This window comes from Lonchura striata, chromosome 19, assembly GCF_046129695.1.
Source record: "Lonchura striata isolate bLonStr1 chromosome 19, bLonStr1.mat, whole genome shotgun sequence".
NCBI classification, from domain to species: Eukaryota; Metazoa; Chordata; class Aves; order Passeriformes; family Estrildidae; genus Lonchura; species Lonchura striata.
Genome location: NC_134621.1, coordinates 8,270,983 through 8,294,138, shown reverse-complemented (window position 1 = coordinate 8,294,138; position 23,156 = coordinate 8,270,983). Strand labels below are relative to the sequence as shown.

General features: G+C 39.0%; 1 protein-coding gene across 1 annotated transcript in view; it reads left to right on the top strand.

Annotated features, from left to right (window-relative positions):
* The window catches only part of ERN1 (endoplasmic reticulum to nucleus signaling 1), a 31,766-nt gene that overhangs the window by 1,428 nt on the left and 7,182 nt on the right, over positions 1–23,156 (top strand). The window contains exons 2-12 of the mRNA XM_021537523.2: positions 7,711–7,822; positions 16,223–16,256; positions 17,196–17,268; positions 17,950–18,022; positions 18,686–18,808; positions 19,424–19,525; positions 19,938–20,199; positions 20,805–20,883; positions 21,578–21,740; positions 22,519–22,637; positions 22,953–23,144. Coding sequence (XP_021393198.2) covers positions 7,711–7,822; positions 16,223–16,256; positions 17,196–17,268; positions 17,950–18,022; positions 18,686–18,808; positions 19,424–19,525; positions 19,938–20,199; positions 20,805–20,883; positions 21,578–21,740; positions 22,519–22,637; positions 22,953–23,144 — 1,332 coding nt within the window. The remainder of the gene's footprint in view (positions 1–7,710; positions 7,823–16,222; positions 16,257–17,195; positions 17,269–17,949; positions 18,023–18,685; positions 18,809–19,423; positions 19,526–19,937; positions 20,200–20,804; positions 20,884–21,577; positions 21,741–22,518; positions 22,638–22,952; positions 23,145–23,156) is intronic.

Below are 23,156 nucleotides of genomic sequence, written 5' to 3'. Positions count from 1 at the left end.
TGAGGTCTTTTCATGGTGCTCACAGGTTTGGCTTTCAGACTGTGCAAGGAAAATACTGATTTGCACCTCACTGAGTTTTAAAAACAGTCCTGAATAAGAACATTATGAAATATTTTTTAAATACCTAAAATAGTTTTGAAATGAACAGATTATTGCTAAATTTTATATCATTTTACTTGCATAGTCACAAAAGACTGGACTCATGTGCTGGTAGAATTCAGCCCATTTTTTCTCTTCTCTGCCATCTCACCTCAGATCAGTGTCTGAGTTCTGCATCTCTGTTTCTTTTCTTGGCTCTTATCCTGGTCTTTTTGCTCTGTGAGCTGCAGATCTTTACCATGACTTCCAAGCTGAAATCTATTCTGTAGTTCAGTTGCTTTTCAGAACTAGTTTTCATTCCTATAAACTTAGTCCCAGTCATCTCACCTGTGAATAGTCCATTTAACTCTGGAGGCTTATTTAAAACTATTCATGTCACTTGAATAATAAACTCCCATGAGAAAGACTGACATACAAGTCCGGTGTTGAGGTAACTTGAAAACATGAGGTTGCTTAAAGATTTTGCAGATTGTTTTTTCTGTAGATTTCTTTTAAGAGTAGTGGTGGTGATCTGCTGTTTTGTAAATTCTTTGGCTGATAAATGTACTCTTTGTTACCTAATATCCCATCTCTAATACTGTTTTTTTTTTAGTCAGTATAAGTTCATACAAAGTCTTCCTTTCGTCTTCCTTTCTGACTGTTCTTTACAGACAGGAAAATGCTGTTTCTTACTGTTTGGGTGACACAGTTTACAGCTCTTGGAACTGCCCTCCAGTGGATGGGAGCACATTATAAAGGTGAAATCTCAGATGGAGCAATGAGAAATGCAGTAGAGCTGTCAGTAAATTACAGTTACCATCAATATTACACAGTAATGATTTACATCTCTCTTTAGAGTGAAAAATCTCTGGTTTTTATGAGCCCTGGGATCTTCCAAACTGCTTGTTTCTCTTTTAACAGAAGTCAGTGCAACTGAAAGATACCAACCTCCCTGGGATTAAAGTGGCATTTGGAACATGGGTCTGTCCCCTCCTGCAGCCAGTGGGATGAGTTTCAGTGCTGGGTTACACTGTGTAGGCAGCACCTGACATGGAAAAACCCTGGCCTCAGCCAGGTGTTGTTTCTTCTGGTGTGTTCTTTATCTTGGCATGAGGTGTTTGGCCAGGGAACTGGTAGGTGTGAAAACCCATGTGAGACAGCAGAAGGTTTACAGAGGATGTGTTCAAGCACTGAGTTAATTATTCTGATTATTTGATGCAGATCTCCTTAGTTGCTCAAAAAAAATAGTATAATAGGGTTTAGAGGATTTTTTTGGGGAGGGAGGGAAATGTAAATTTGTCTTGCACACCTAAATTATCATGAACCACTCTGTCCTGAAGTATAAATTCATGTGCTTATAACTCTGCTGTCATTTGGGTTGTTGGTGTTCTTGTGGCTATTAAAATAAATTTGGGTTTTACAAATCAAATGAGAAAGCTCAGCTGTGTGTTCCTGGTGGAGAGACCACTCCAAGGTGAGTCCAGGCAGGAACAGTTGGAGTGGCTCTCCTGTACTGCTCAGTTTTTCCATTGCATGGAGGGGTGGGTATATGAATGGGTGTTTGAATGAAAACTCACTGAACTGGGTTACAGCATGATGAGAAATGGCTAACAAAGACACGTTAGAATTCAGTTAAAGATTAAAAGATCTGTAGATTTGATTTTGCTTTCTAAAGAAGATATTTTTGCTTTCTAAATAAGATATTTTTGTCAACTCTCTTTCATATCTTAACTTCATTATTAGTTATACTGGAAAACTCCCCCCAGTAGTTTAGTGAATTTTACAAAGACTTTCTTCATGCCCTGGTTTTATCATGCACAGGGAGTTTTAGCCTGTAGCCTGGCAGTGTAATGAGATAGCTGTCAAAACCAGGGTAATGATTCATAGGCTATCTGTGATGAATATGCCAAGTGCTTGCAGTGTGTGCTAATGTCTAAAAATATTTTGTTTTGCATCTTTTGGTTTACCAGCTGTGGTTCCAGTAGCATAAATTATGGTATAGGCCTTTTGTTATTGTGAGGATTGTGTCTGGTGCTGTCAATGCTGAAGATGGTTTTTAATAAGTTTTTGAGTAAAATATGAATGTGGGGCCTGATGTTTATGTGGCTAAGTATGGAGTGAGGAATATCAGGGTTTTTTTTCCTTGAGTGATAATTTGTATCTTGTCAACAGTTTGGTTTGGTAGGCCAGGCATTATCAAAGAAATTAGAGGGCTGTTATAGTTAGCAAACCACCCATCATTTATCATCCATCAGCCCAACACATTGTTTGGTGCATATGTATTCCTACTTCAGACTCAGAAAAGAAAATTATTTACCTGCTAAGATATAGCACAGTTTTGTTTACTTGTGAGCACACAATTACCTCTATGAAATAAGTAACAGTTCTTGAAATCAGCACACGCTGTCACCCATGCAGGGTCATTGGGAAGTGTTTTCCTGTTCTTTGTACTTGAAGAAGCTTTTGTGGTATCACCCCCACAGCAAAACGTATTTCTGGCTTGCAGAGCTGTAACCTCAAGGAACTCAGTGGCCTGTTTTTTTACCTGCTTTTCCCACTGATTTCAGTGTGATTTGTGCCTTCATGGTGACCTTCATTTCAAAAATGGTGGTTTTAGGCAGATAAATTAATAGAAAAAATTATTGCCATGGGAATCTGTTTTCTTCTAACAGAATAAAACAAACTGAGGCATTGCTTTGCTAACCCTTAGAAAAATTTGAGCTGTTGGGGTGACAGATGTTATCACTTTTGACACTGAACTGTACCACACACACACCAGAACTTGTTCTACAGCTTTCACTGACCTTCGCTTGACTGCTGGGACCTTCAGAATTGTTTTGAGTAATTTTGTTACTTGGATTTCTAAAATGTTTTATCTAAAGAGACAGTAGATCTAGAGTGAGGGGAAGATTCTTATGGGAGACTTAACCAGTATATATAAAGTTAATTTCTTTTTCTGTTAGATAGTATATTTCTATTCTAGCTTAAAAATGCCATTTTCTATTTAGTCACAAATTTTAGTCTGCTATGGATTATTAGCAGTCAGCTTTAAAACTTTTGTCAAATTTGAATCCAATGAGAGCTTGAAAATTTCTTTTTTGAATTAAATTATTAAAATTAATTCTAAAGCAATCCCCATGGAATTTCAAAATATTGTAAATCGTTACTCTTACATTGCTGTTGATGTGGAAGATTGTTATGAGTACAGACTGTCAGGGCAGTATAAGCTCTTACTGAATTCCAAAGAGGGTATGTGTTAAAATAGATGTTGCAGTTTCAGATGAAATGAAACAAGGAACCAAACCAGGTTTTCCTTCCGTCTCATTTTCTCTGTTCACTAAATTATGTTCTTTTTGCTTAGTTGCTTCATGTTCTGCCATATTTTTCTTGGAGTCAGTTGATGTATCTTCCTAGAAATAGAATTGCAATATGAAATAAAAATCTCTTAAGAATTTCTCTTAACAATTGGGACCTCACCCTTGCAGGGAGGGAGGACAAGATCTGTGTTACCAGTTTTTACAGAGTCTGTCTCAGGACTGAGATTATGATGTCTTTTTGTGTTGGAGAAAGCTCTTACATACTTCATAGAAAAATGAAAACAAGTGTGTCTTGTACATACAGATTTTTATAATTTTTGTAGTTTTTCATTGCAGTGCTAATCCCAGGCTTTAATTAATCCATTAATCAATTAATTTCAAAGCTTTGTGTTCAAAATGAAATCTATTCATTGTTTGCAACTTTGATACTTCAGTCTCTAGCCACTGATAAAAGTCACTAATAAAACCAAGAGAAAGTACTTTTAATTTCTCAATCTGGGTGAAAGACAATTATCTAAATAATCTGTTCAATTTTCTATCTATTGCTTGATAAAATTTGAAAGAATAAAGCCTTATTTCCATATTATTATACTAACTCCCTTGCCTTCTCCAAGTAACTACTGTGGATACTGAACAAAATAAATGAGCAATATTGCATAGCAAAATACAGAGTCATTGGGGGTTTTTTTAATTTAGGTCAAATGCTTCACCAGGGTCAGTGTGCTACTGAGTGGGTAATGTCAACTGTATAATATCATGTGCTTTGAAAACTGTGAGAGAATGAATTATTTTAATAATGGCATTTTATGTATTTCATCTGTGTTCAAATACAAATTTAAAAGTAAGGGAAGAACTAATGAAATCTGCCCTATATTCAGTCTTTCCCCCAAAGGAGATGTTATCTTCAACACACAGGGTTGCAGTGACCACATCAATGTGACTTTGATAGCTGAATATAAGAAAGCCCTTCAGAAGAAGTGAAACCTAAACATAGACCTGAGGTGGCAGGGGGAAGGGGTTTGAGGGAGAGCATCAGAAAATCTGTATTTTACAGGGGAATGATGCATGCATGTGGCAGGATCCCCTTGTCTCTGTGCTGGTTTCTCTCTCAGTGAAACTCCTTGGACAGGGAGCAGAACTGGGCCCAGAGCAGGTGAGTCCCCTGGCTGGAGAGACCTAATGGCTCTTCCAGGGTACTGTTCCCGTGGTGCCTGTGAATGCCACAAGTCCTTCCCATGCCAGGAAAGTTCACATCTCCCTGTTAACCATGCCAGACACCACAGGATGGCAGCTGGAAGTGGTGCTTCTCCCTTCCCACACCAAGGGTCCTACACTGAGAAGCTTAGAAAAAGCTGTTGGGGTTTCGTGATCTTGGTTATATCTGAGAACTTTCTGAGAACTCTATAGAACTGACTAGGCAACAATCCAGTGTTCATTTGGTTTTCCACTTGCAGGAAACTCGCAGGAGCACTCCTTCAGCTACGGTTTTCTTTCTCTGTTGTTCAGCTTATGATTGGAGGGAAGTACAGAAATGTTTTCCTGCTCTCAGTGCACTGTGCAGAGGAACTATTTTCATGTTTGTACTTTCTGTTTGGTCCCAAGTCCTAGGAACCTGCTAAAACATCAACAATCTGGAAGACAATACTGGTTACTGATGTCTTGATCAGGGTTTCAGAGCTCACATTTAATTCCTTAATTTCTGTATCCTTGATGCCCCAATAATATATTCAAATGTTCAATATGAAAGTGTTAAATCTACAATCTACAACAAGGAATGTTCTATGCACTGTGTATTCCTGATATGTTATACCCAACCATACTCATGTGGTTATTTTACAGGCAAATTTTTACTGAACATGTTACATGTATTTCTTAATCAGAAGACAGGAAGAGAGCATGGTTTTTGAAGAATATACTGATTCTCTAAGATAGAAGATAAAAGATAAGACTTGTACAGAGAATAAGAAGTAGCCTAGAAAAACAATCTTACGTCTGTATACGCAGATGATGTTGTGGATTTGCTGTATGTTGTATTTTAGTTGCGACTAAACTTCAACATTAGTTATTACATTCTGGGTGTCAAATTCACACCTGCAATTTAAAGGAACTTGAATAGTTTTAATTTCCTGTCTTTAACTGTTGTATTTTCTTGCTCAACTTACTATTTCACTCTAGGTGCAGTTTCACTGTGTTTACTAAACTGAGCCTCACAACCAGATGGTTTTCAGTGCTGAAGGGTTGTGATAATGGAGCGTGGGTCATGTCTTCCCCCTCTCACTGTGGTATCAGTGAATCTGGCTTGTTAAATGCTGATTTAAGGAAGACTGGAATAATGATGATTAATCAACTACACCATCCTAAGTGTAGTATTGTGTACAAAAATACCTAGGGGACAAAATTTTCATTAATTACTTCGATACAGTGGCTACAATAGTTTAACAAAAGTAATAATACAGACAGCTGAGATCTCCTAACTTTACAACAGAGCCTTTCTGCTCCTACACCCAGTCAGGTTGTTAGGCTTGAAAGGTACTGTGAGTTCAGTTCTGATCAGGAAAATCTTGAGGTGCTTTTTTATAGGGCAATGTGAGAGGAACTGTTATGCACTGTCCCTATTTGAACAAACACTGCGAAGTTTAATCCCAGATGTAAATATTTTATCTAAGTGCAGATGGCTGTGCAGCCCGCATAATTTACAATGTCATGTAATGAATATTATATTTATGTGTTAAAATAATTCTCCCATTCTTTTTCTGGCCTTCTGGCAATTATTTCTGCTCTATGGTTGGTGTACTGTTGACTTGTACTTCCATTTCTTTCTGCACTGTGTGTTTTACAATTGTGTGCTCCAGCTGATTATGACTGGAAAGAAGCATATACAGTATTTATAGGTGCAACCTGAGTGTTGGCTAGTTAGCACTGTGTTATATTATCCTTTTAGCTCTGTGCTTTGCCTGAAAATATAATGCTCTAGTTGGATTGCACTAAAATGTATGGCTGTTCAAAGAAAGTTATTCTTTGTATTTTCATTTGGCAGTTAAGTATTTTGCTTTGCAGTAATTCTAACATGACCAGTAATTATTTTTTACAATAAGTCATTGAAGACATTAATTATGTAAAATGAATACATTTACATTTTGTGTGGTAGGTTAAGAACTATATTTAACTGTGAAACTTTGAAACGTGGCAGGTGTCACACAGATGAGCAATGCAGATACAGCCTGCAAATGAAAAGTTATTTGAGTGAAAACTTGAGCCCTGGAAAAAAGAAATGGGTCAATCTTAGGCTGTCTGGGATCATCTTTAGGCAGGAGGAGAAGAGCAGGCATTAAATTAACTTGCTTGTTCTGCTTTGTGTGATGGAACACCTTGGACTTAGTTCCCACAATAGTTGCATAGTTCTGAGTCCTTGGTGTTTGTGGTGATGCCCTTTTAATAAAATCCATTTTCTGCAAGGGCCAGGCTCACAACTTGCTTGGGCTGGAGGAAGGACAATGGCACCAAACTGCTCCCCAGAGACAGAATGAATTGGAATATGAAATGGAGGTTTAAACCCTGCAGCCAGCTGCTTTCTCAGAGCTGACTGTGGATGTGCTCATCCTTATGGATCATATTCCTTAACAGTGTTATTTACTCTGTACTGCAGAAAGACAATATTGGGAGACACGAGGTATAAAACCACAAGAGATTTACCAGTATGGATCTTCTCCAGCCTTTAAACTGCATCTATCCTAAATATTTTACCCTTGCTTAGAGGCAGCTGACAATGCTTGCAGCTCCATCTGTCTCAGCCACATTGTTCAGCCAGTATTGGTCATTGTTCAGTTGTATTTATCCAGATTCCACCCAGCTGATGTCTTCATTTCTAGGGGATTGGACCTGGCAGAGTATATTCTGTGTACCTGGGAGGAGAATGGGTTTGACATTGACATTGGGTTCTCTGAGCTGCTCTGAACTTCCTCACTCTTCATAACTTACTGCATGGTCTTTTTGTCAGTCCTTTCCTAGATCAGCCCTGTCTCTGGTCTCTCCTAATTCTAGTGCAAGAAGACTTTGATATCAAATTGAAAATGGAGGTGGAGTTAAAGCATATCCCAGTTTGTTTCTAGAGGAACTTAGCACATTAACATCTGCAGTGTTAACAGCAAATTAACCAAACCAAACCAAAAATCAATCACTGAATTCAAAGGGGCAAGAAAATTGTTCAGTCTGTGCATTTAAAAGAAGGGATGTTCTAGGCCATGTACTGTCTGACAGTTATGAGCAAACTCTGTAGTAAATAATCATACTCATCATATTGGTTTTTCTTTTCCAGAACACCAGCTCGGTAACTGTGCCAGAAACACTGTTGTTTGTTTCAACCCTGGATGGAAGTTTGCACGCTGTCAGCAAGAGGACAGGAGCAATCAAGTGGACTTTAAAAGAAGGTGAGCAGGAGATGTCCTGATGCCCTCTACTCAATAGCAGAAATAACAAATTAATTGGCAATTCCAAGAGTTGTAAGATCTGGTAAATACTTTCTTTTCTTTTTATATTTTGTTATTGTTCCAGAATTAAGCTAGAGTGTTTCTAGAGTCATGTTCATCTTCATAATTTCACTTGTAGGTATTTTCCAGGTTTATGTGAGGTTTTTTTTTTTTAGGTTTGTGGGGACTTTGTTTGTTTGTGTTTTCCCCTGGATGTTTGAGGTGTAGTGGTATAACTGGTAGGTGTCATCTTTTATGGGAATGACTGCAATATAAGCAAGCATGGAACTGAATAGATGTGTCAGCTTGTGAAATTGATGGCAAAGGGATTGCATGATTCTGTCTCTGGAATACCCTACATTGCATATCGTGCAAACCTTGGGGATTTTTCTATAAAAGATGTTTAGAAACACACAGTTTTTTAAATAAAAGAACTGCACTTGTATAAAGGAATTTAACATTGTTCAGTGACTGGAAGTAATTTTGTAATTTTAAGTACTGAGCAGAGCTAGTTCTGTCTTGATGAAAAATTTAGTATTTGTAAACAAAACTAGCAAATTTTGTTTAGTGGGCCTCTGATTATGTGTGGCAGAGGTGATAGTAGCACCTTCACTTCTAGAAATAAATTAGAGGGTCAAATGGAACTGCATCATTCTGTCCTCTGTTTTTAAGCCTGTCAGTTTAGTATGTGAGCTGAAGTGGTGGGAAATGGATTGTGCCTATCTGGTGTCTGCAGTACCAAGTTGTTCTTTGTGAAGCCATTTGTATTTGAAAGCAGATCTATCAGATAAAAAGTTAACTTTGTAAATGAGCAAAGAAGGCTTTTGTAGCTCTTAGAGTAGAAAATGCTAAGCCAAGTATTTTCTTGAAGGATCTTGGTTTTCTCCAGTCTCCTGTTTAAATTTAGACCCCCTCCTTTTCCTGAACAGCCCTGCCTAAAAGCAGGTTGTCAGCTTCCCAATTTAGTGCTGCTGTAGGCTAAGAAAAACTTGCTGGTCTCTTTGTCATTCCAGTGACACAAACATACCCTGCCTAATCCTTGTCTATAAGGGCATCACAACTGGCATTGCTTTGCAGCCACACTTAGTAAGTGGCAAGAGGTTTTTTGAAGAAGAAATGAACACACTTTGGTAATGAAAAGGATCTTGGATCAGAGTGTGTTGCTCAAGGAACTTCTCTTGTTTAAAAAAGAATTATTGCAAAACTTGTGTTGGTTCTGTAGAACTGCCAGACTGGATAAGCTAGTTTTATGGAACTTCTTGTTTCCTCTCTGCTGCTAACTTCTGCATCTTATGTATATGAGTTCTGCTCACTTGACTTTTGCAAAGCACTTACTGCTCCCTAGTTTATTTCTGTGTAATAGGGCAGCACACAGGGATCAATGAGAGAAGAATTTGTGGTAGGTATCAGTGTTCCAAGATGCCTCCTGAGTTAACTGACATGGAACAAGGGCCTGTACATATAAATTGTAATGTGAGGGAGGTTATTTATTTTTGCAAATCTCTATTTGTTGATGGTCACCCTTTGGGTGGGAGGCCCAGCAGACAAGATAGTGTTGGAAACAAATTCAGCTTTCTGTGCTGAACCCCTGGAGAAACCTAATAGTGCAGAATTCAGTATTAATATTAGTGTATAAACACAGGAGTTGGGTGCATTCTATCAGCAACATGCTGCTGCTGTAACAGAGATTACCTGGCAGGAAGGTGCCTGCACTGCAAGCAGTGCTCTTGCAGGTGCCATTTTACCCTGATTACAGTAGATAAACCATGTGTTGTAGCTCAGGTGCTTTGAGAAGTTATGGAGGTCACCTGAAGCACTGCAGTGGCACTCACCAGGAAGGGAACATTTTATTACTGCACTTGAGCAGCAAAGTATTTAACAAAGGGCAATTCAGGTACATTTTATTTTCATTAGGGAAAAAAACCAAGGCCATGTTCATTATCGGGCAGTACTTAAACAAACATGAATATCTTGCCATGTGTGGCTTGTTTTAACTTGGCACTGAAGCTTATCTTAGGTGTGTGGAGTAAATGAGCCAATGATTATAACCACAATAACATGTTTGGGTTTCCTTCCTTCATGGAGTGCTGGCAAGAAAGGCAGTCAGAATAGCTGTGCTGCCCATAAAGCAGGCAAAAACTAGGTCAGTTAGGAATAGGACTTTCCCCTGTCAGAAATAAGCTGTGACCCTGCAGTTACATGTGATGAGACTGTGGACTTAGTTGTTGAGGTTGCTTAAAATCTTAATTTCCTGTTGGCTTCAATGGGTCTTGTTCTCTGGCAGCTCTCAAGATTTTTCAGTGAGCAGGTAGCTGATGCTGCTCATTTTCTGGGCCTTGGGAAGCTGGCAAATGGCTGGAAAGTTTAGAGAAAAACCCATATTCCTCCTCCCCTGTAATTTCTGAGAGGCATCTTTGCTTGTGCTGTGACCCCACACAAACAGCTGGTGTTGAAGGCACTCGTTGGAAAGGCTGTGGCTCACATTTCACATCAGTGGCTGAATGAGGCTTTTGGTGCCACCCCTGATCAATACAAGGAGCTGTCAGCCCTGAGTGACAGTGGGACAGGCTCCTGTAGGCTCCCACGTTTTCTGCACTTGCCACTAACAAGATATTTAGTCAGCATCCTCAGTAAGGTTCCTTGGGATGAAACCTCTTTCCCAAAACTGATGGAAATAAAACAACTTCTGTAATTTCCTACAGACCTCTTTGAAAGGTACAGAGGTGCAGCACTTCAGATTTGTGTTTACATGCAAGTGGACAGAGAAAGAGAGGGTCATGAGAACCTGTTGGCAAGGCAGATCTGGAGAAAGCTTTCCTCCTTGCTGTCAGACTTTATTTCACAGTTCTGATTTCAGTGTGAGCTTTAAGAGTCTGATTTTAAGACTATGCTGTTCTCTCACATCTTTGTAAAACTCACCTTGTATGTCTCTGTTAACTCAAAAGCTTGGTTTATTGAACACAATATTGAATTTGAGATGCTAAGGCTGCAGTGTTTCAAGCTGTACTCTTGGGCATGCCGTTCCTCTGTTCTCTCTGTCCTGTTGTATTGTTCAAAGGGATCTAGTTTTTTTTTTTCATTCACCAACTCCATAAAAGCTTTCCCTTAAGAACTAATGCAAAGTATTTTGCCATAAGAACATTTAATAGATGCAGATTTGGATCCTCATTTAGACCCAGGAGAAATCTTGTTATGATCTTCAGCTCTTTGTAGCAGTCAAAAATGATGACCCACAATCAATTTAAAAGGTTTTGATTTCCAACACCTCATTCATAACCTGTAGATTTTAGAGGGCTGTTATAAGACAAAGGTATAAAGAATCTATTTATGGGATCCAAAATACAGATTATAAAGGACAAGTTTGAGGTCTGTAGGTCCTGCTTTAGTAACAGTGGTTTTCCCATGCAAGAAGTAATATCATTGTGCATAGTTGTAAATTAATAAGGATTATCAAAACAAAGCAGTTGTAGAACAGTACTGTTTTCAGCAAATTCCAGAGCATAGTTTGTGACTCTAGCCTCATTTGCTGTCCCTGCAGCAGAAGATGAGGCTGACTGGGTTTAAATTGGCCCGTTAGCCCAAACCTTGTGGTCGGGCCTCAGGGCAGGAAACCGTTTATTCCAGCTCATTCCAGTGGGGCAGTGGCTTACTCACGTTTCAGCCTCCCACTTCTCCTTTCCAGTCATTGGCTCTAAGGGCACACTACAGTGATGACAACATGCAACTTTATCTTTATCTTTATCTTGTATGTTAAAAATACTCATAGTTTGGGCAAAGGGCAAATTTATCTTACAATATATTTGTGAAATATGGAGAAAAGTCAAATGTGTTATATTTAGCGTATGGTTACATTTTCATAAGGCTTTTTTCCATGTGTGTATGCAAAGTGTGGGTCAGAAGCATCTGAAACATGTTATACACTTCTACCCACTCACAAATATATTCTGGCCATGATGCAACCAAAACTGGATTGGGACATCTGTCTGCTGCCAGGTCAAAATGTTCATTTTGGGGAAATAGAACAGAGCCAAATAATTTACCAAATTACTGAGCAGACTTTATGTTAACAGGTTTCTAATAACTGCTGTACTTGTGAACAAACACTTGGAGTTCTAGAATAAATCTTTATAATGTAGGATCAATCTCCTTTTAATTTTTTTTTCTTAACAAAGGTATTTTACAATTTTTTTGCTAACATAGGCTGTGTTTCTGAACAGAGCAGTTCAGAAAGCTAAAGCTGGTGTGTGCTGAATTGTAGGTTTTTAGTGTAGGTATCAGTAATATAATCTGTCTTAGTGGAGGCTGCAGGAAAAAAAAAAATGGAAATCCATGGAAATATGTGTAGAAAACTCAATCTTCTCTCCAGCACTGGAGAGAAGCATCATATGGCTAGAGCACCATATTTACAGAATGGTGTCCTGCTTCCTAACTCACTCCCACCATGCTCCAGAGTTGTTTTGACATCTGTTTTCTTAGTCTAGAAAGTGGAAAAAAAACTTTCTGTAGGACCTTGCAAGAATTTGGCTTTTCCCTGCTACATGGAATGGAAGCTTGAGGGAGAGGGAGATGTATTTTTCAGTTTTATCACATTTTCTGTCCAGCTTTCATTCCAGTACAGAATAGTTGCTGCTTTGTTCAGTGGTTGTCACCACTGCTGTTGGCATTGGAACAGCTCAGGCCTGTTAGAGGGACTTTCCCAGTTACAGGGAACTGCAGTCCAGGGAGTTTTGAAAGCAGGTGACGTGGTTCAGTCCCAGCATGTCAACACTTGAGTGGGGAGCAGCAGGAGAGGAGAGGAGAGCTCAGTGCTCTGACTTCTGTAAGAACTTTTTCTGTTTGATCCCTTGTGGAGCAAAAGGTGACTTCAGTCACAAGAGGGCTCACTCTTTTACTGGTCTGTGTTCAAGTTATGAAAACTATTGTAAGAACTGGCAACAATTAATTGAATTTAAGATTCTCTTTTTATCTCAGAGCAAATTTTTATTTCAAAACAAACTTTGAAATAGAGGTTGGAACAGGTCCCAGACCACATGAAAGTGAACATGAGGAGTTTATTGTCTGTCTTCAAAAGATCTCTGCAGAGCCATAACCTGGGTTCAAGATCATGAAAGTATTAAGAAAATGAGAAATAAGAAAATGAGAAAATCAGCTCAGTAGCTAAAAATGTAGAGAAATGGCTTTCCACAATCTGTCTTTCCAGGTGGATGGTGCTAGTAGTGACAGGATAAATCCTTTCACTTTAGAAAACTAACTCCATTGCTGTGAAGAGCCTCATGCATGGAATTGAATCAGAAATCCATAAATGCTTTCTAACAATTCATACACAACACTTCAGTGTACAGGAAGCCATCAGAATAATCAGTGTTCTGGTTCACGTGCCACTAAGTAGTGAAAAAATTCCTCCTGCTTTGTCATCACTTCTTAATCTGTTCTATCTACCACTTTTTCCTCTTTGCTCATAAATTGAGTTTCAGTTACTAAGAAATTAAATAAAAGCAGGAATCTGAAAATTTCTGATGAAGTGCATGATGTTGAAGACATGGTACTAAAGAGAAATTCAAGGACTTTCATGACAATGATGCTTCTGTGCACACTGAATAGCTTGGGATTTGCCATAAGACTCATTCATGTCATCTGATAGGCAGCAGTGCTTCAGAAAAACACTGCAAAACATAGAGACATTCATGAGACTTGTGGCATTGTTTATTAAAGTGTAGAAGACATTTATTGATGACATTGGAAAGTGTTTTAAGTGACAATTTCCCAACAGCTTTCAGAAATACAATCTGAGGGATAAAAGCTCAATGCAAGTAATTATTGCACAGATATGTGTGTGTGTCCTTTCACTGTTGTGGTATGGTAAACCATGCAGAAATTCTCAGATCTTTAACTGGAGCAGAGAGCAGAGCTTTGTTTTGGTTGATAAAAATAGATTGCCCAGTCTTAGAAAATTAAGTAAAAAACAAGCTATTAGCCCAGAAATGCTTTGCTCTATTACTGCTCTCCACTGTATTTTCAGGATAGAGAAGGAACTCAAGGAAAGCATTACTAATCAGGCCCTCCTGCAAATGTCATGGACAAACCAGGATCAGTTGCTAGAAGACATAATCTACCTTTGAAATTTCCTGTAATTGTTCACATTTTCCTGAGCATTGTTTGAAAAAAACCCTGAAATACTGAGGTATTTGAGGCAATCCCACTCTGTGTTGGTCTGCTGAGGTGTCCTGCCAGTAACAGTGCAGTTAGCAAAGTTGGAGATTGATTCAGACTGTAGTAGTTTTACACTGTAATTTCATATAACAGCTTCACACCATCATGTAATTCAGAGAAGAAACAGTCCTCTAATTAAAATTAAAAGTTTCTGAAGATTATTCTGACAATAAACTATTTATGTTAGTTAGTCTTATGTTTTGCCCAGGTTGACTAGAATGTGATTTTATAGAAATCTGCATTGTTGTACTTAAACACTAAATATGCATTCACTTCAAAAACAATCTTTGTTACTCCTAGTGATCACTGAGGACATTTTTAGGAATAGGAAAGAGTTGCCCCAGTGCTGCTTGTGAAGCTGTTGTTGTCTCACAACAGTCGCCGTCACCATAGGTGAGAGTTTATTTTTTTACCATGTAAGACACTCTCTGTGTAATCAGTTCAAGAGACTTTCAAAGTTTATTTGGCTTTTGCCTTTAGCAATGCTTGTAGCACTTGCAATAAATCTTACTTAACTGAGCCAGGTGTTGCTTGTTCTGAGCCAGGTGTCACTTGTTCTGATTCATGATGATGTTTCTTTCACAAAACTGAGCGTTCCTTTCCCATGAAACATTGTGATTACAAAACCTTTTGCGTTTGGTCTTTAATGTTTCTCTTCTTTTAGGTAATTTCACCCAGAATTAGGGATATCCTGAGTTCATAAACTTGGTCTCAGTTTGCCTTTAGTTGTTCAACCCAGCAGCTCAGCTCAAGTCAATCCATTGTATATGATGGGGAAAAAATGTTTTTTTTCTTGCTTTTCCCTAGGACGGAGAGCTGATGATGTAAGTCACCATGTACTGTATTAGATATTATAAAGCTTGTGGAATACTTCAAGCAAACATTGAGAAATAATTGACATATAATCAGTGAGAGTGAGGGTCCCTCCCAACATATCCTGAAACCAATTTCTTCACACAAGGGATAGAAATTATTTGCTTGATGTAGTTAATATAATTAAAGGTCTGACTAAGCAGCCTGGTCTGTAGAGACAGATACAGAAGATGAGTCACTAAGCTCCTTTGTTTGAATGTTAATTATTCTTATGGCCATTGATGTGTGTTTGGGTTCTCAATGAATTAAGTGGAGTTTATTTTGACACCTTTGGGAGTGTATCCTGGACCATTTTTTAGGTTTGAAGAGAAAAAAATTGCATGTAGTTATGTTTTGAACAAAGCTGCTCTGAGAGTGTTTACTGTTGTAAAGGTAACTACAGTTATCCCTCATATCTTGCTTTCTTTCTGTCTCTGGCATTAAATGTGCTTCTTTAGGTGGCTGCTGCTTTCAGCTGTGTTGCAGCCAGAGATCTGCTTGGGTAGGGGGTTATGTTTTTTTAATCCATGTAAAACCAGGTCATCCTTGCAGGCCATTGCCATCAAACCCAGCAGCTGGTGTGGTGCCTTTCCCTGCAGAGTGGTACAGACTCTGTAAGCCTTGGCTACTGAACCCTGAATTTCCTGTTCTTGTCTTGCTTAGCTCTGCAGATATCCCAGTACACTCAGGCTGCCCAGAATCTGTGCCAGTTTCCCAGTCAAAGGCTGTCAAAACATCAGTGCTTTTGTTCTTATTTCCTTCCTGTTGTATCATTATGTTTGCATGGAGACAGAAGAGTTGAAAAACACTGTTTGCCTGGTCATTTTTCATAGTCTTACTCAGACTCATTCCAGTGGTTTCCCTGTGGAAGTGGAGGTTCTTAGAGGATTGCATCCTCTTCTGAGGTATTTTCTGCCAGTATACCCATTAATAACACGTTTCTATTGGAAATTGTAGAGTATGCCTTATAAATCAGGATACTTCTATGGTGTTTGCATCAGGAGTGAAAATCCTGTGATTCTGGATTTTGTAAGCTCTCAGTAATTTTGAGGTATTTAGTATGGGTAAAACTGAACAAAGGACTTCAGAAGACTTTCTCAAGTGCTTTGTAGTTTCCCATTTTATGAACCAAGTTCCAGGAACAAGAGGAGACTGCTGAGAGTTTACTTTCAAACTGTGAATCAACCTTTCTAAAAGGAGCAAGATGTTGCAGGCCTGGCTTAATCCTGTATCTGGTGAGTTCAATGGATTATTGAATTACTAGTATTTTGATTTTTTTTTCTTTTTCTGTGTGTGCAGATCCTGTCCTCCAGGTGCCGATCCATGTGGAAGAGTAAGTCTGTTTCCTTTATCTCATTTACAGCTTGTTCAATTTTCACTGACATCTTGAAATTTAGTTTAATTTTAACCAAACCCATTTGTGTTCTAGACAAGCTGCACACCTTGCAGAAAGCCATTTAAGGTGGTTTAGGGAACAGATAAAAGGATAGAATTAGCTACATCTCATAGCTAAGATGAAACATCCTGTCTGCAGCCTGTTCTCTGGAGCCCTTGGTGGGTTTGGACATCAGGGCTGTGAACCTGTGCCAGGGGTGGCAGGTGGGAAGTGACAGAGCCAGGACTGATTCTGGATTCTGTATTTACCCCTCTCAAACAGAGACTAAAAACAGTGAAACAGAGAAAACTACAACCACCACCACAACCAGGATCTGCAAATGACATCCTTGAGCTGTAAATTCACATTGGTCCCTGCAGCAACTTCACGTTTAGCTAGAAAATTTGGGGCTTGAACTTTGTCTCTGAAGTCAGTGGTGACATCCTTTCTTTTTTTTGATCGTAGAACCATAGACATTAGGGTTTGAGTGAGTTTGGGGGTCTTTGTGTATTTGCGTGTAGGGATCCCTTTACCTCTCATATTTAATTCTGGCAACTCTTCATTGTTTCTTGCCTTCCTTATACTCTCTGGTTTTATTTATTTGTTTGGCTTGTTCTACATCTGTGTCATTTTAAGGTTTTATAGGTTTAGTTTAAAAGCTTTCACCCAAGTCAGTGCCTGCCGCATTTGGATCTTTGTGCATTCAAATACATTAGTGGTCTTACGTTTTATCAGTTCTGAAACTTCCTTATATTTTTTAATTTTCACAGTTAATAAATTAAATTGAAAAAATTTAATGTCAGATGAACTTCTCTGTAAAGCCAGTGCTGACCAGTTTCTTTGTTGTTTCTGAGAAGCACAGTACATTTTTATCATTTATCATTGCTTCAATTCTAGGCCGGCATTTCTTCCAGACCCAAATGATGGCAGTTTGTACACACTTGGTGGCAAGAACAGTGAAGGCTTGACTGTAAGTATATTTTAAAATTCTCTCCTAAAAAGTGCTCCAGTCAACCTCATGCCTCTGCAGAAGGAAAACATACTTATATTTTGTTAGAGCAGAATGTTGCCACCTTGTGATTCTCAGGAAGTGATTTCTACTTGAAAATATCAACACCACATCTTGTCCCCATGTATGACTTTTCAGTAACTTGCTAAAATAATGATAATTACAAATAAAATTTATGTCTTGTTATCCAAATTCTGATTAATCTCTGTGTGATTTGATGGGAAGGGTGTACCCAAAATAACACCAATCAGATGTGTGACTCTCTCCAAACATTTATTATATTTCTAAATTTATTATATTCTAAAACCATCTGCCAGAAGCAGGATTAATAAATGCTCTGTGCTAACCCCTTTAGAAGATCTTTATAGGATTTAGCAAGCAAACAAAAATGCTGAACCTTTCAAATTAGTCAGCAATCCATGTAGGCCACAGCTACTGCCTAAGCTTGACTTTCATTTTTAAACTTTGTGGTGACACTCAGATAAAATGTTTGCCTTCCTACAAGATTTTTTTTCCTCAGCTGCTATGATTTCCCTTAGGAACTTTGGTGGTGTTATTTTAGTATTTACTCTGGTTGACTTCTCAGGTATTATAATAATAGAAATAACCAATACAATTATTGCTTGTTTGTTTTTCCCCTAGAAACTTCCATTTACTATCCCAGAGCTGGTGCAGGCATCTCCCTGTCGCAGTTCTGATGGGATCCTTTATATGGGTGAGTTCAAATTTTATCTCCTTTAGATTGTAAGATGTTCAGCAACTACAAAATGTAGAGACTCCCAGGCAGACTGAAGGAAATAGGCCTTATTTTGGGTATTAATTATGAATTTTCATAAAGCTTTCTGATAACAGAAAATCTGATTAATATAGAATTTGCTAACTCTTTGATATCCAAATGCTTCTAAACACAACATACATGTATTAACTTCTAAGAAATTCTTGAGACCATGGCTCACATAGTCTTGAGTGGGATGTTTAAATTACAATCCTTAAGCAGTTTGAAAGGTGTAGACCCTCACTTCCTCACTTTTTTTTCCACCTCCTGTCTTTCACCATGAGCACTTCAGTCTCCTCATCTGAGAGCTCCTGGGATCTGCTGCACTCAGAGCTTTGTTAGATTTTATGTGTGAAAAAATTCAGCCAATAGTACTTACTCTTCTAAATATTGTATTTGGGCTTGGGGTTTGTGGTCAGTATTTGGGATTGGCCAGTAGTGCTAAATGATGAACCTAAGTCTAACTATGAAAAACTGTTTTATTAAAAATGCTTTATTTGTGCTAAGTCCATGAGTCTAGTAAAGAAAAAAGAAGACTGAAAAGCCAAATGAAAGTGCAGTTTTTCCTATTGAATGGTAATGTGACTTCAATTATGATTTCAGGTAAAAAGCAGGATATTTGGTACGTGGTTGACCTCATGACTGGGGAGAAACAGCAGACCTTGACTTCCTCTTTTGCAGAAAGTCTTTGCCCATCAACATCCCTCCTGTATCTTGGGAGAACAGGTCATAAGCTTTTTTTCCCTGTAGTTTAAAAGAAAATTCTGCTTTTTAAAGTTTAGGCTCATAACAAATGATCTTGTGGTCAGTTCAGATTTTCAAGTTTATTTCTTGGAAAAACTTCTGTGAATTATGATTTTAGACTGTACACAGAAGAATAATTAACTTTAGCAGCAGATAGATAATGTCTTCTAAACTTTGGCAGTAGGTCCATTATTCTTTTTGTTGACTAAGTGGTATTTGTATTGTAATTAATGGTGTATTCCAGTACCAGCTGTGAACTTTTTGTTCTGTAACACACAGCTTTTAAAAAACTGTTTAAAGAAGCTGGAAATCTGCTTAAAGAGCAGATCCACTGACATCACAAGTTCAGTGTGCTAAATAAGTGGTAAAGTTTGACCAACACCATGGAGGTGCTGACTAGAAACAGGAATAAGTGTTACAGACTTGTTCTTTAATCTCTCTATCAATGTTCCCTTTACATTGGATAGTGTTGGGAAAAAAGAAAATGCTGACAGCCATGAGTTCTATGTGGTGTTTGAGGAGTGTCTCAGATTTGAGAAGATGGATTCTATTCTCTCATAGGTTTTTTTGCTTCACAGACTGTATATTTTTTAACAGAATACACGATCACAATGTATGACACCAAAAAGAAGGAGCTGCGATGGAATGCCACCTATTTTGATTATGCAGCTACTTTGCCTGATGAAGACATAAAATACAGTAAGAATTTAATTGCTGTCTCCCCCACCTACAATGGAGTTTTGTATATAGGCAAAAAATATTCTGATTTTTTTGTGTGGTGCATGTACTTCTGCTCATTTTTATCCATCACATACTGCAATTTCTAAGTCCTGTTAGGTAGCTTCAGGTAGAATGAGTCCAGCAGCTCTTGAAGGTGTGATTCCTTAAATCGGTGAGAAATGGCAGGAGAAGCAGCAAATCTGAACTCTGGTGCACAACTTGATTGCAGTGCTCCTGAATGGCAGGTGGACTTGTGTCAGCTCAGTTGTGGCTGAGGCTTTGCTCAGCTGCTGTGCAGTGAAAGGTGTGGTGCTGACTGCAGTCCAGAACTGTTCTGTGCAAGATCAGAGCTGCAGAATCCAGGTAACCTCCGCATGTTTGGGCATTGCAGAAATGTCCCACTTTGTGTCCAACGGGGACGGGCTGGTGGTGACCGTGGACAGCGAGTCCGGGGACGTGCTGTGGATCCAGAATTACGCGTCCCCCGTGGTGGCCTTTTACATCTGGCAGCGAGAGGGGCTGAGGAAAGTCCTGCACACCAACGTGGGCATCGAGACCCTGCGCTACCTGACCTTCATGTCAGGGGAGGTTGGACACATCACCAAGTGGAAATATCCCTTCCCAAAGGAAACGGAGACCAAGAGCAAACTAACGTAAGCCTGGGATCCTGCTGTTCTCACTGTCCATTTGAGAGCTTTGTCATTAAACAGAACAGTTAAGGGGTGTGCTACGAGTTGCAAAATGGTGAAAAGAATGCACAAAAGCATTTCTAGCTCTCCAGGTGTTCTTTTATATAATACTTGATCTTTTAGTGTGTAAAGTCAGAGACCAAACCAAAAAAGGTATAAACTTAGGAAGTGTATATTCCTAAGTTTTATCAGATGTTCTGTATTGAATAGTTTCTCACAATGTGGAATTAAATTTGTTTTCCTAAAAGGAAGCCTTTCATGCTATAAAAATGGTGCACAGCATTTTGGCAAATGCCAGTTATGCAGAAATAGGACATAAGTTATGTCAAATGAACAGCAGTTCATTATTGTGAATAATGAACTGACAATGCTTTCATAATTAAAAAAAAAAAAGGCTTCATAGTACAGCAGTACTTCAAATAATTTTACAGATCAAGGCTTTTCAAGATACAAATACTGATGATTTGGGAAGCTCCTTCATTGGTTCTGCAGGGTTGTGCTGCCCAGGTTTTAGCTGAGATGTTAACACATCCATTTGCCTGCTGCTAACCGTGACTGTGTTTCTGCAGCCCAACCCTGTACGTAGGAAAATACTCCACGAGTTTGTACGCGTCGCCCTCCATGGTGCACGAGGGAGTCACTGTCATGGTAAGTGGAGAGCTGCCAGTGGAAAAGTGCCTTTCTGAACTTAGTGCTTTCCTGGGCTTGGAAGAAAGGTTGAAATAGAGTCATGCATAAAATTAAAATAGAAAATAAAATACTGAAGACTGTACATCTACAGAAATTTGAGGATTTTGAGATTTTTATCAACAAATGCATAGCAAATTAAGTGTTTCCTGAAACAATTAACAACCATAGAATACATGACCATACTTGAGAAGCATTTCCAGTGCTGCAAAGCAGTAACTGCAGCTCCCTAGGCACTCTGCCAGGCAGACTCAGCAGGAGCAGACCTGAGGTTACTGCTATTGCTGGTGCTTTGTAGTTCATGTTAAAATTGCTGATTTGTTCATCAAAGTAACTCCCCACAGACAGGAAACTGCATCATAGTTCTGTTTTGCTCATTGTGGCTGCCAGGTAGGAAATACAGATCCTGCTTAACTGTAGTGGAAAACAAAAAAAAATCTCATCTCCCAGGCAACATGTCCCTGAAAAGGTCCAATGTCCAAGGTTGTGGGAGCAGCTGCTAAGGGCATAATGGCCCTGTTTACTCACAGTGACTTTGCTGCTAGTAATCTCTTTGCTTGCCCACCCATTTTGACCTCCAGATTTTAAATTTAGTTGCCTGTTTAAATATTCTGAGGTCACAGTAACAGTAGTTGTAACACTGATCTCTCTGCAGCCCCGTGGCAGCGCCATTCCCTTGCTGGAGGGTCCAAAAACAGAAGGAGTCACCATTGAAGACAACGGCGAGTGCGTGATCACGCCCAGCACTGATGTCAAGTTTTCGGGCAGGCTGAAGGAAAAGCACAAACTCAGCTACTGGAATGACTGGCTGCTGATAGGTGTGGGAGCCCTGCCTGGCCATAATTACTGAATACTAGTAATAGTGTCTAATTTATCCTCATTTACATATAAAAGAATGTGTTACATATCCACCTGCCTTCTTTTTATCCCAAGGTTCCTGCCTTATTCTGTAACAAGGTGAAGTGCTTATTTGCCCCCTTCCTCAGAGAGGGGTATATTAATTTATTATTTACTGTAAATACTGTATTTGGGTGTGTTTGGATATTTTTTATTGTGCATGCTGTTACTTTAATTCTCATCATATGGATCAGATATTTTCTCCATTTTGTAAATGGATTAAAACACAAAGGCTGAAGATAATGTTTATTAATTCTCAGCCTGTCCTGTGTGTCCCAAGTCCCTGAATTTTGGAATTGACTTTTCAGTGCATTTTCAAATTTGCTTCAAAAATGAGGAACTGTCTGAGGTTCAGTTTAATGATTGGTGATAATTGAGTGATGTATGTGACAGGAGCTCTGGGGCAAGGACAGTGTGCAACTTTCAGCTTTTTTAAGTGCCATCTTTCTCTTCCCATGACGCCTTTCCCTGCTAATAGCCTCTGTCCTGTATGTCAGGCAGTTCCCTGAAGCAGTTAATGTTTCTCTGCAGCTCTCAGCGACCTCTGCCCTCCATTTTCCCTCTCCTTTTTCTTTCCTGCTCTATACATGAGCATCATGTTTTGTGATGTTCTCACTCTTCAGCAAAGATGCTGCAATCAAGGATATCTTTCCTAAAAAAGGACAACTTTCTGTTTCAACAAATGTATTTTATTTAAAGGACACCATGAAACACCATTATCTGCCCCCACAAAGATCCTGGAGAAATTCCCAAGCAACTTACCAAAGAGACCTGAAAATGTGATTCCAGCTGACTCTGAGAAAGCCACTCTTGAAGAGGTTTGTGATGAAAATAGTTATCTTACTGCATGAGAAAAGAATATACAGGAGTGGAAGTTGGGGAAGGAAAATGCATGGAATTACTTCACATTTTTTGTGTCAGATGTTCATGTACTTAGCACATAGAATCACTGGTATGAGGAAATGGCATTCCTTGTTTCAGAATTAAGCCTTTCTACTGCTTTTTTTTCCCCACATGCAAACTTTGACTTGGGTAGGTTTAGAAATGACTAAAAATGATGTAGCAAAAAGGCTGGCTATGAATGCCTCATTACCCACAGAGATACTGAGCTAACAGAGCTTTCTTTGCCTCAGGTCATTGATATTGTTGAAGGTTCCTCAACAGAAGGGCCTCCAGCTGCTCCAAAGGATATCGAGGAGACTCCTGCTCGGCCCATCCCACGGCCAGAGGCTCCAGTGGACTCCATGCTGAAGGACATGGCCACGATCATCCTCAGCACTTTCCTGCTTGTGGGCTGGGTGGCTTTTATCATCACCTACCCAATGGTAATGCTGACC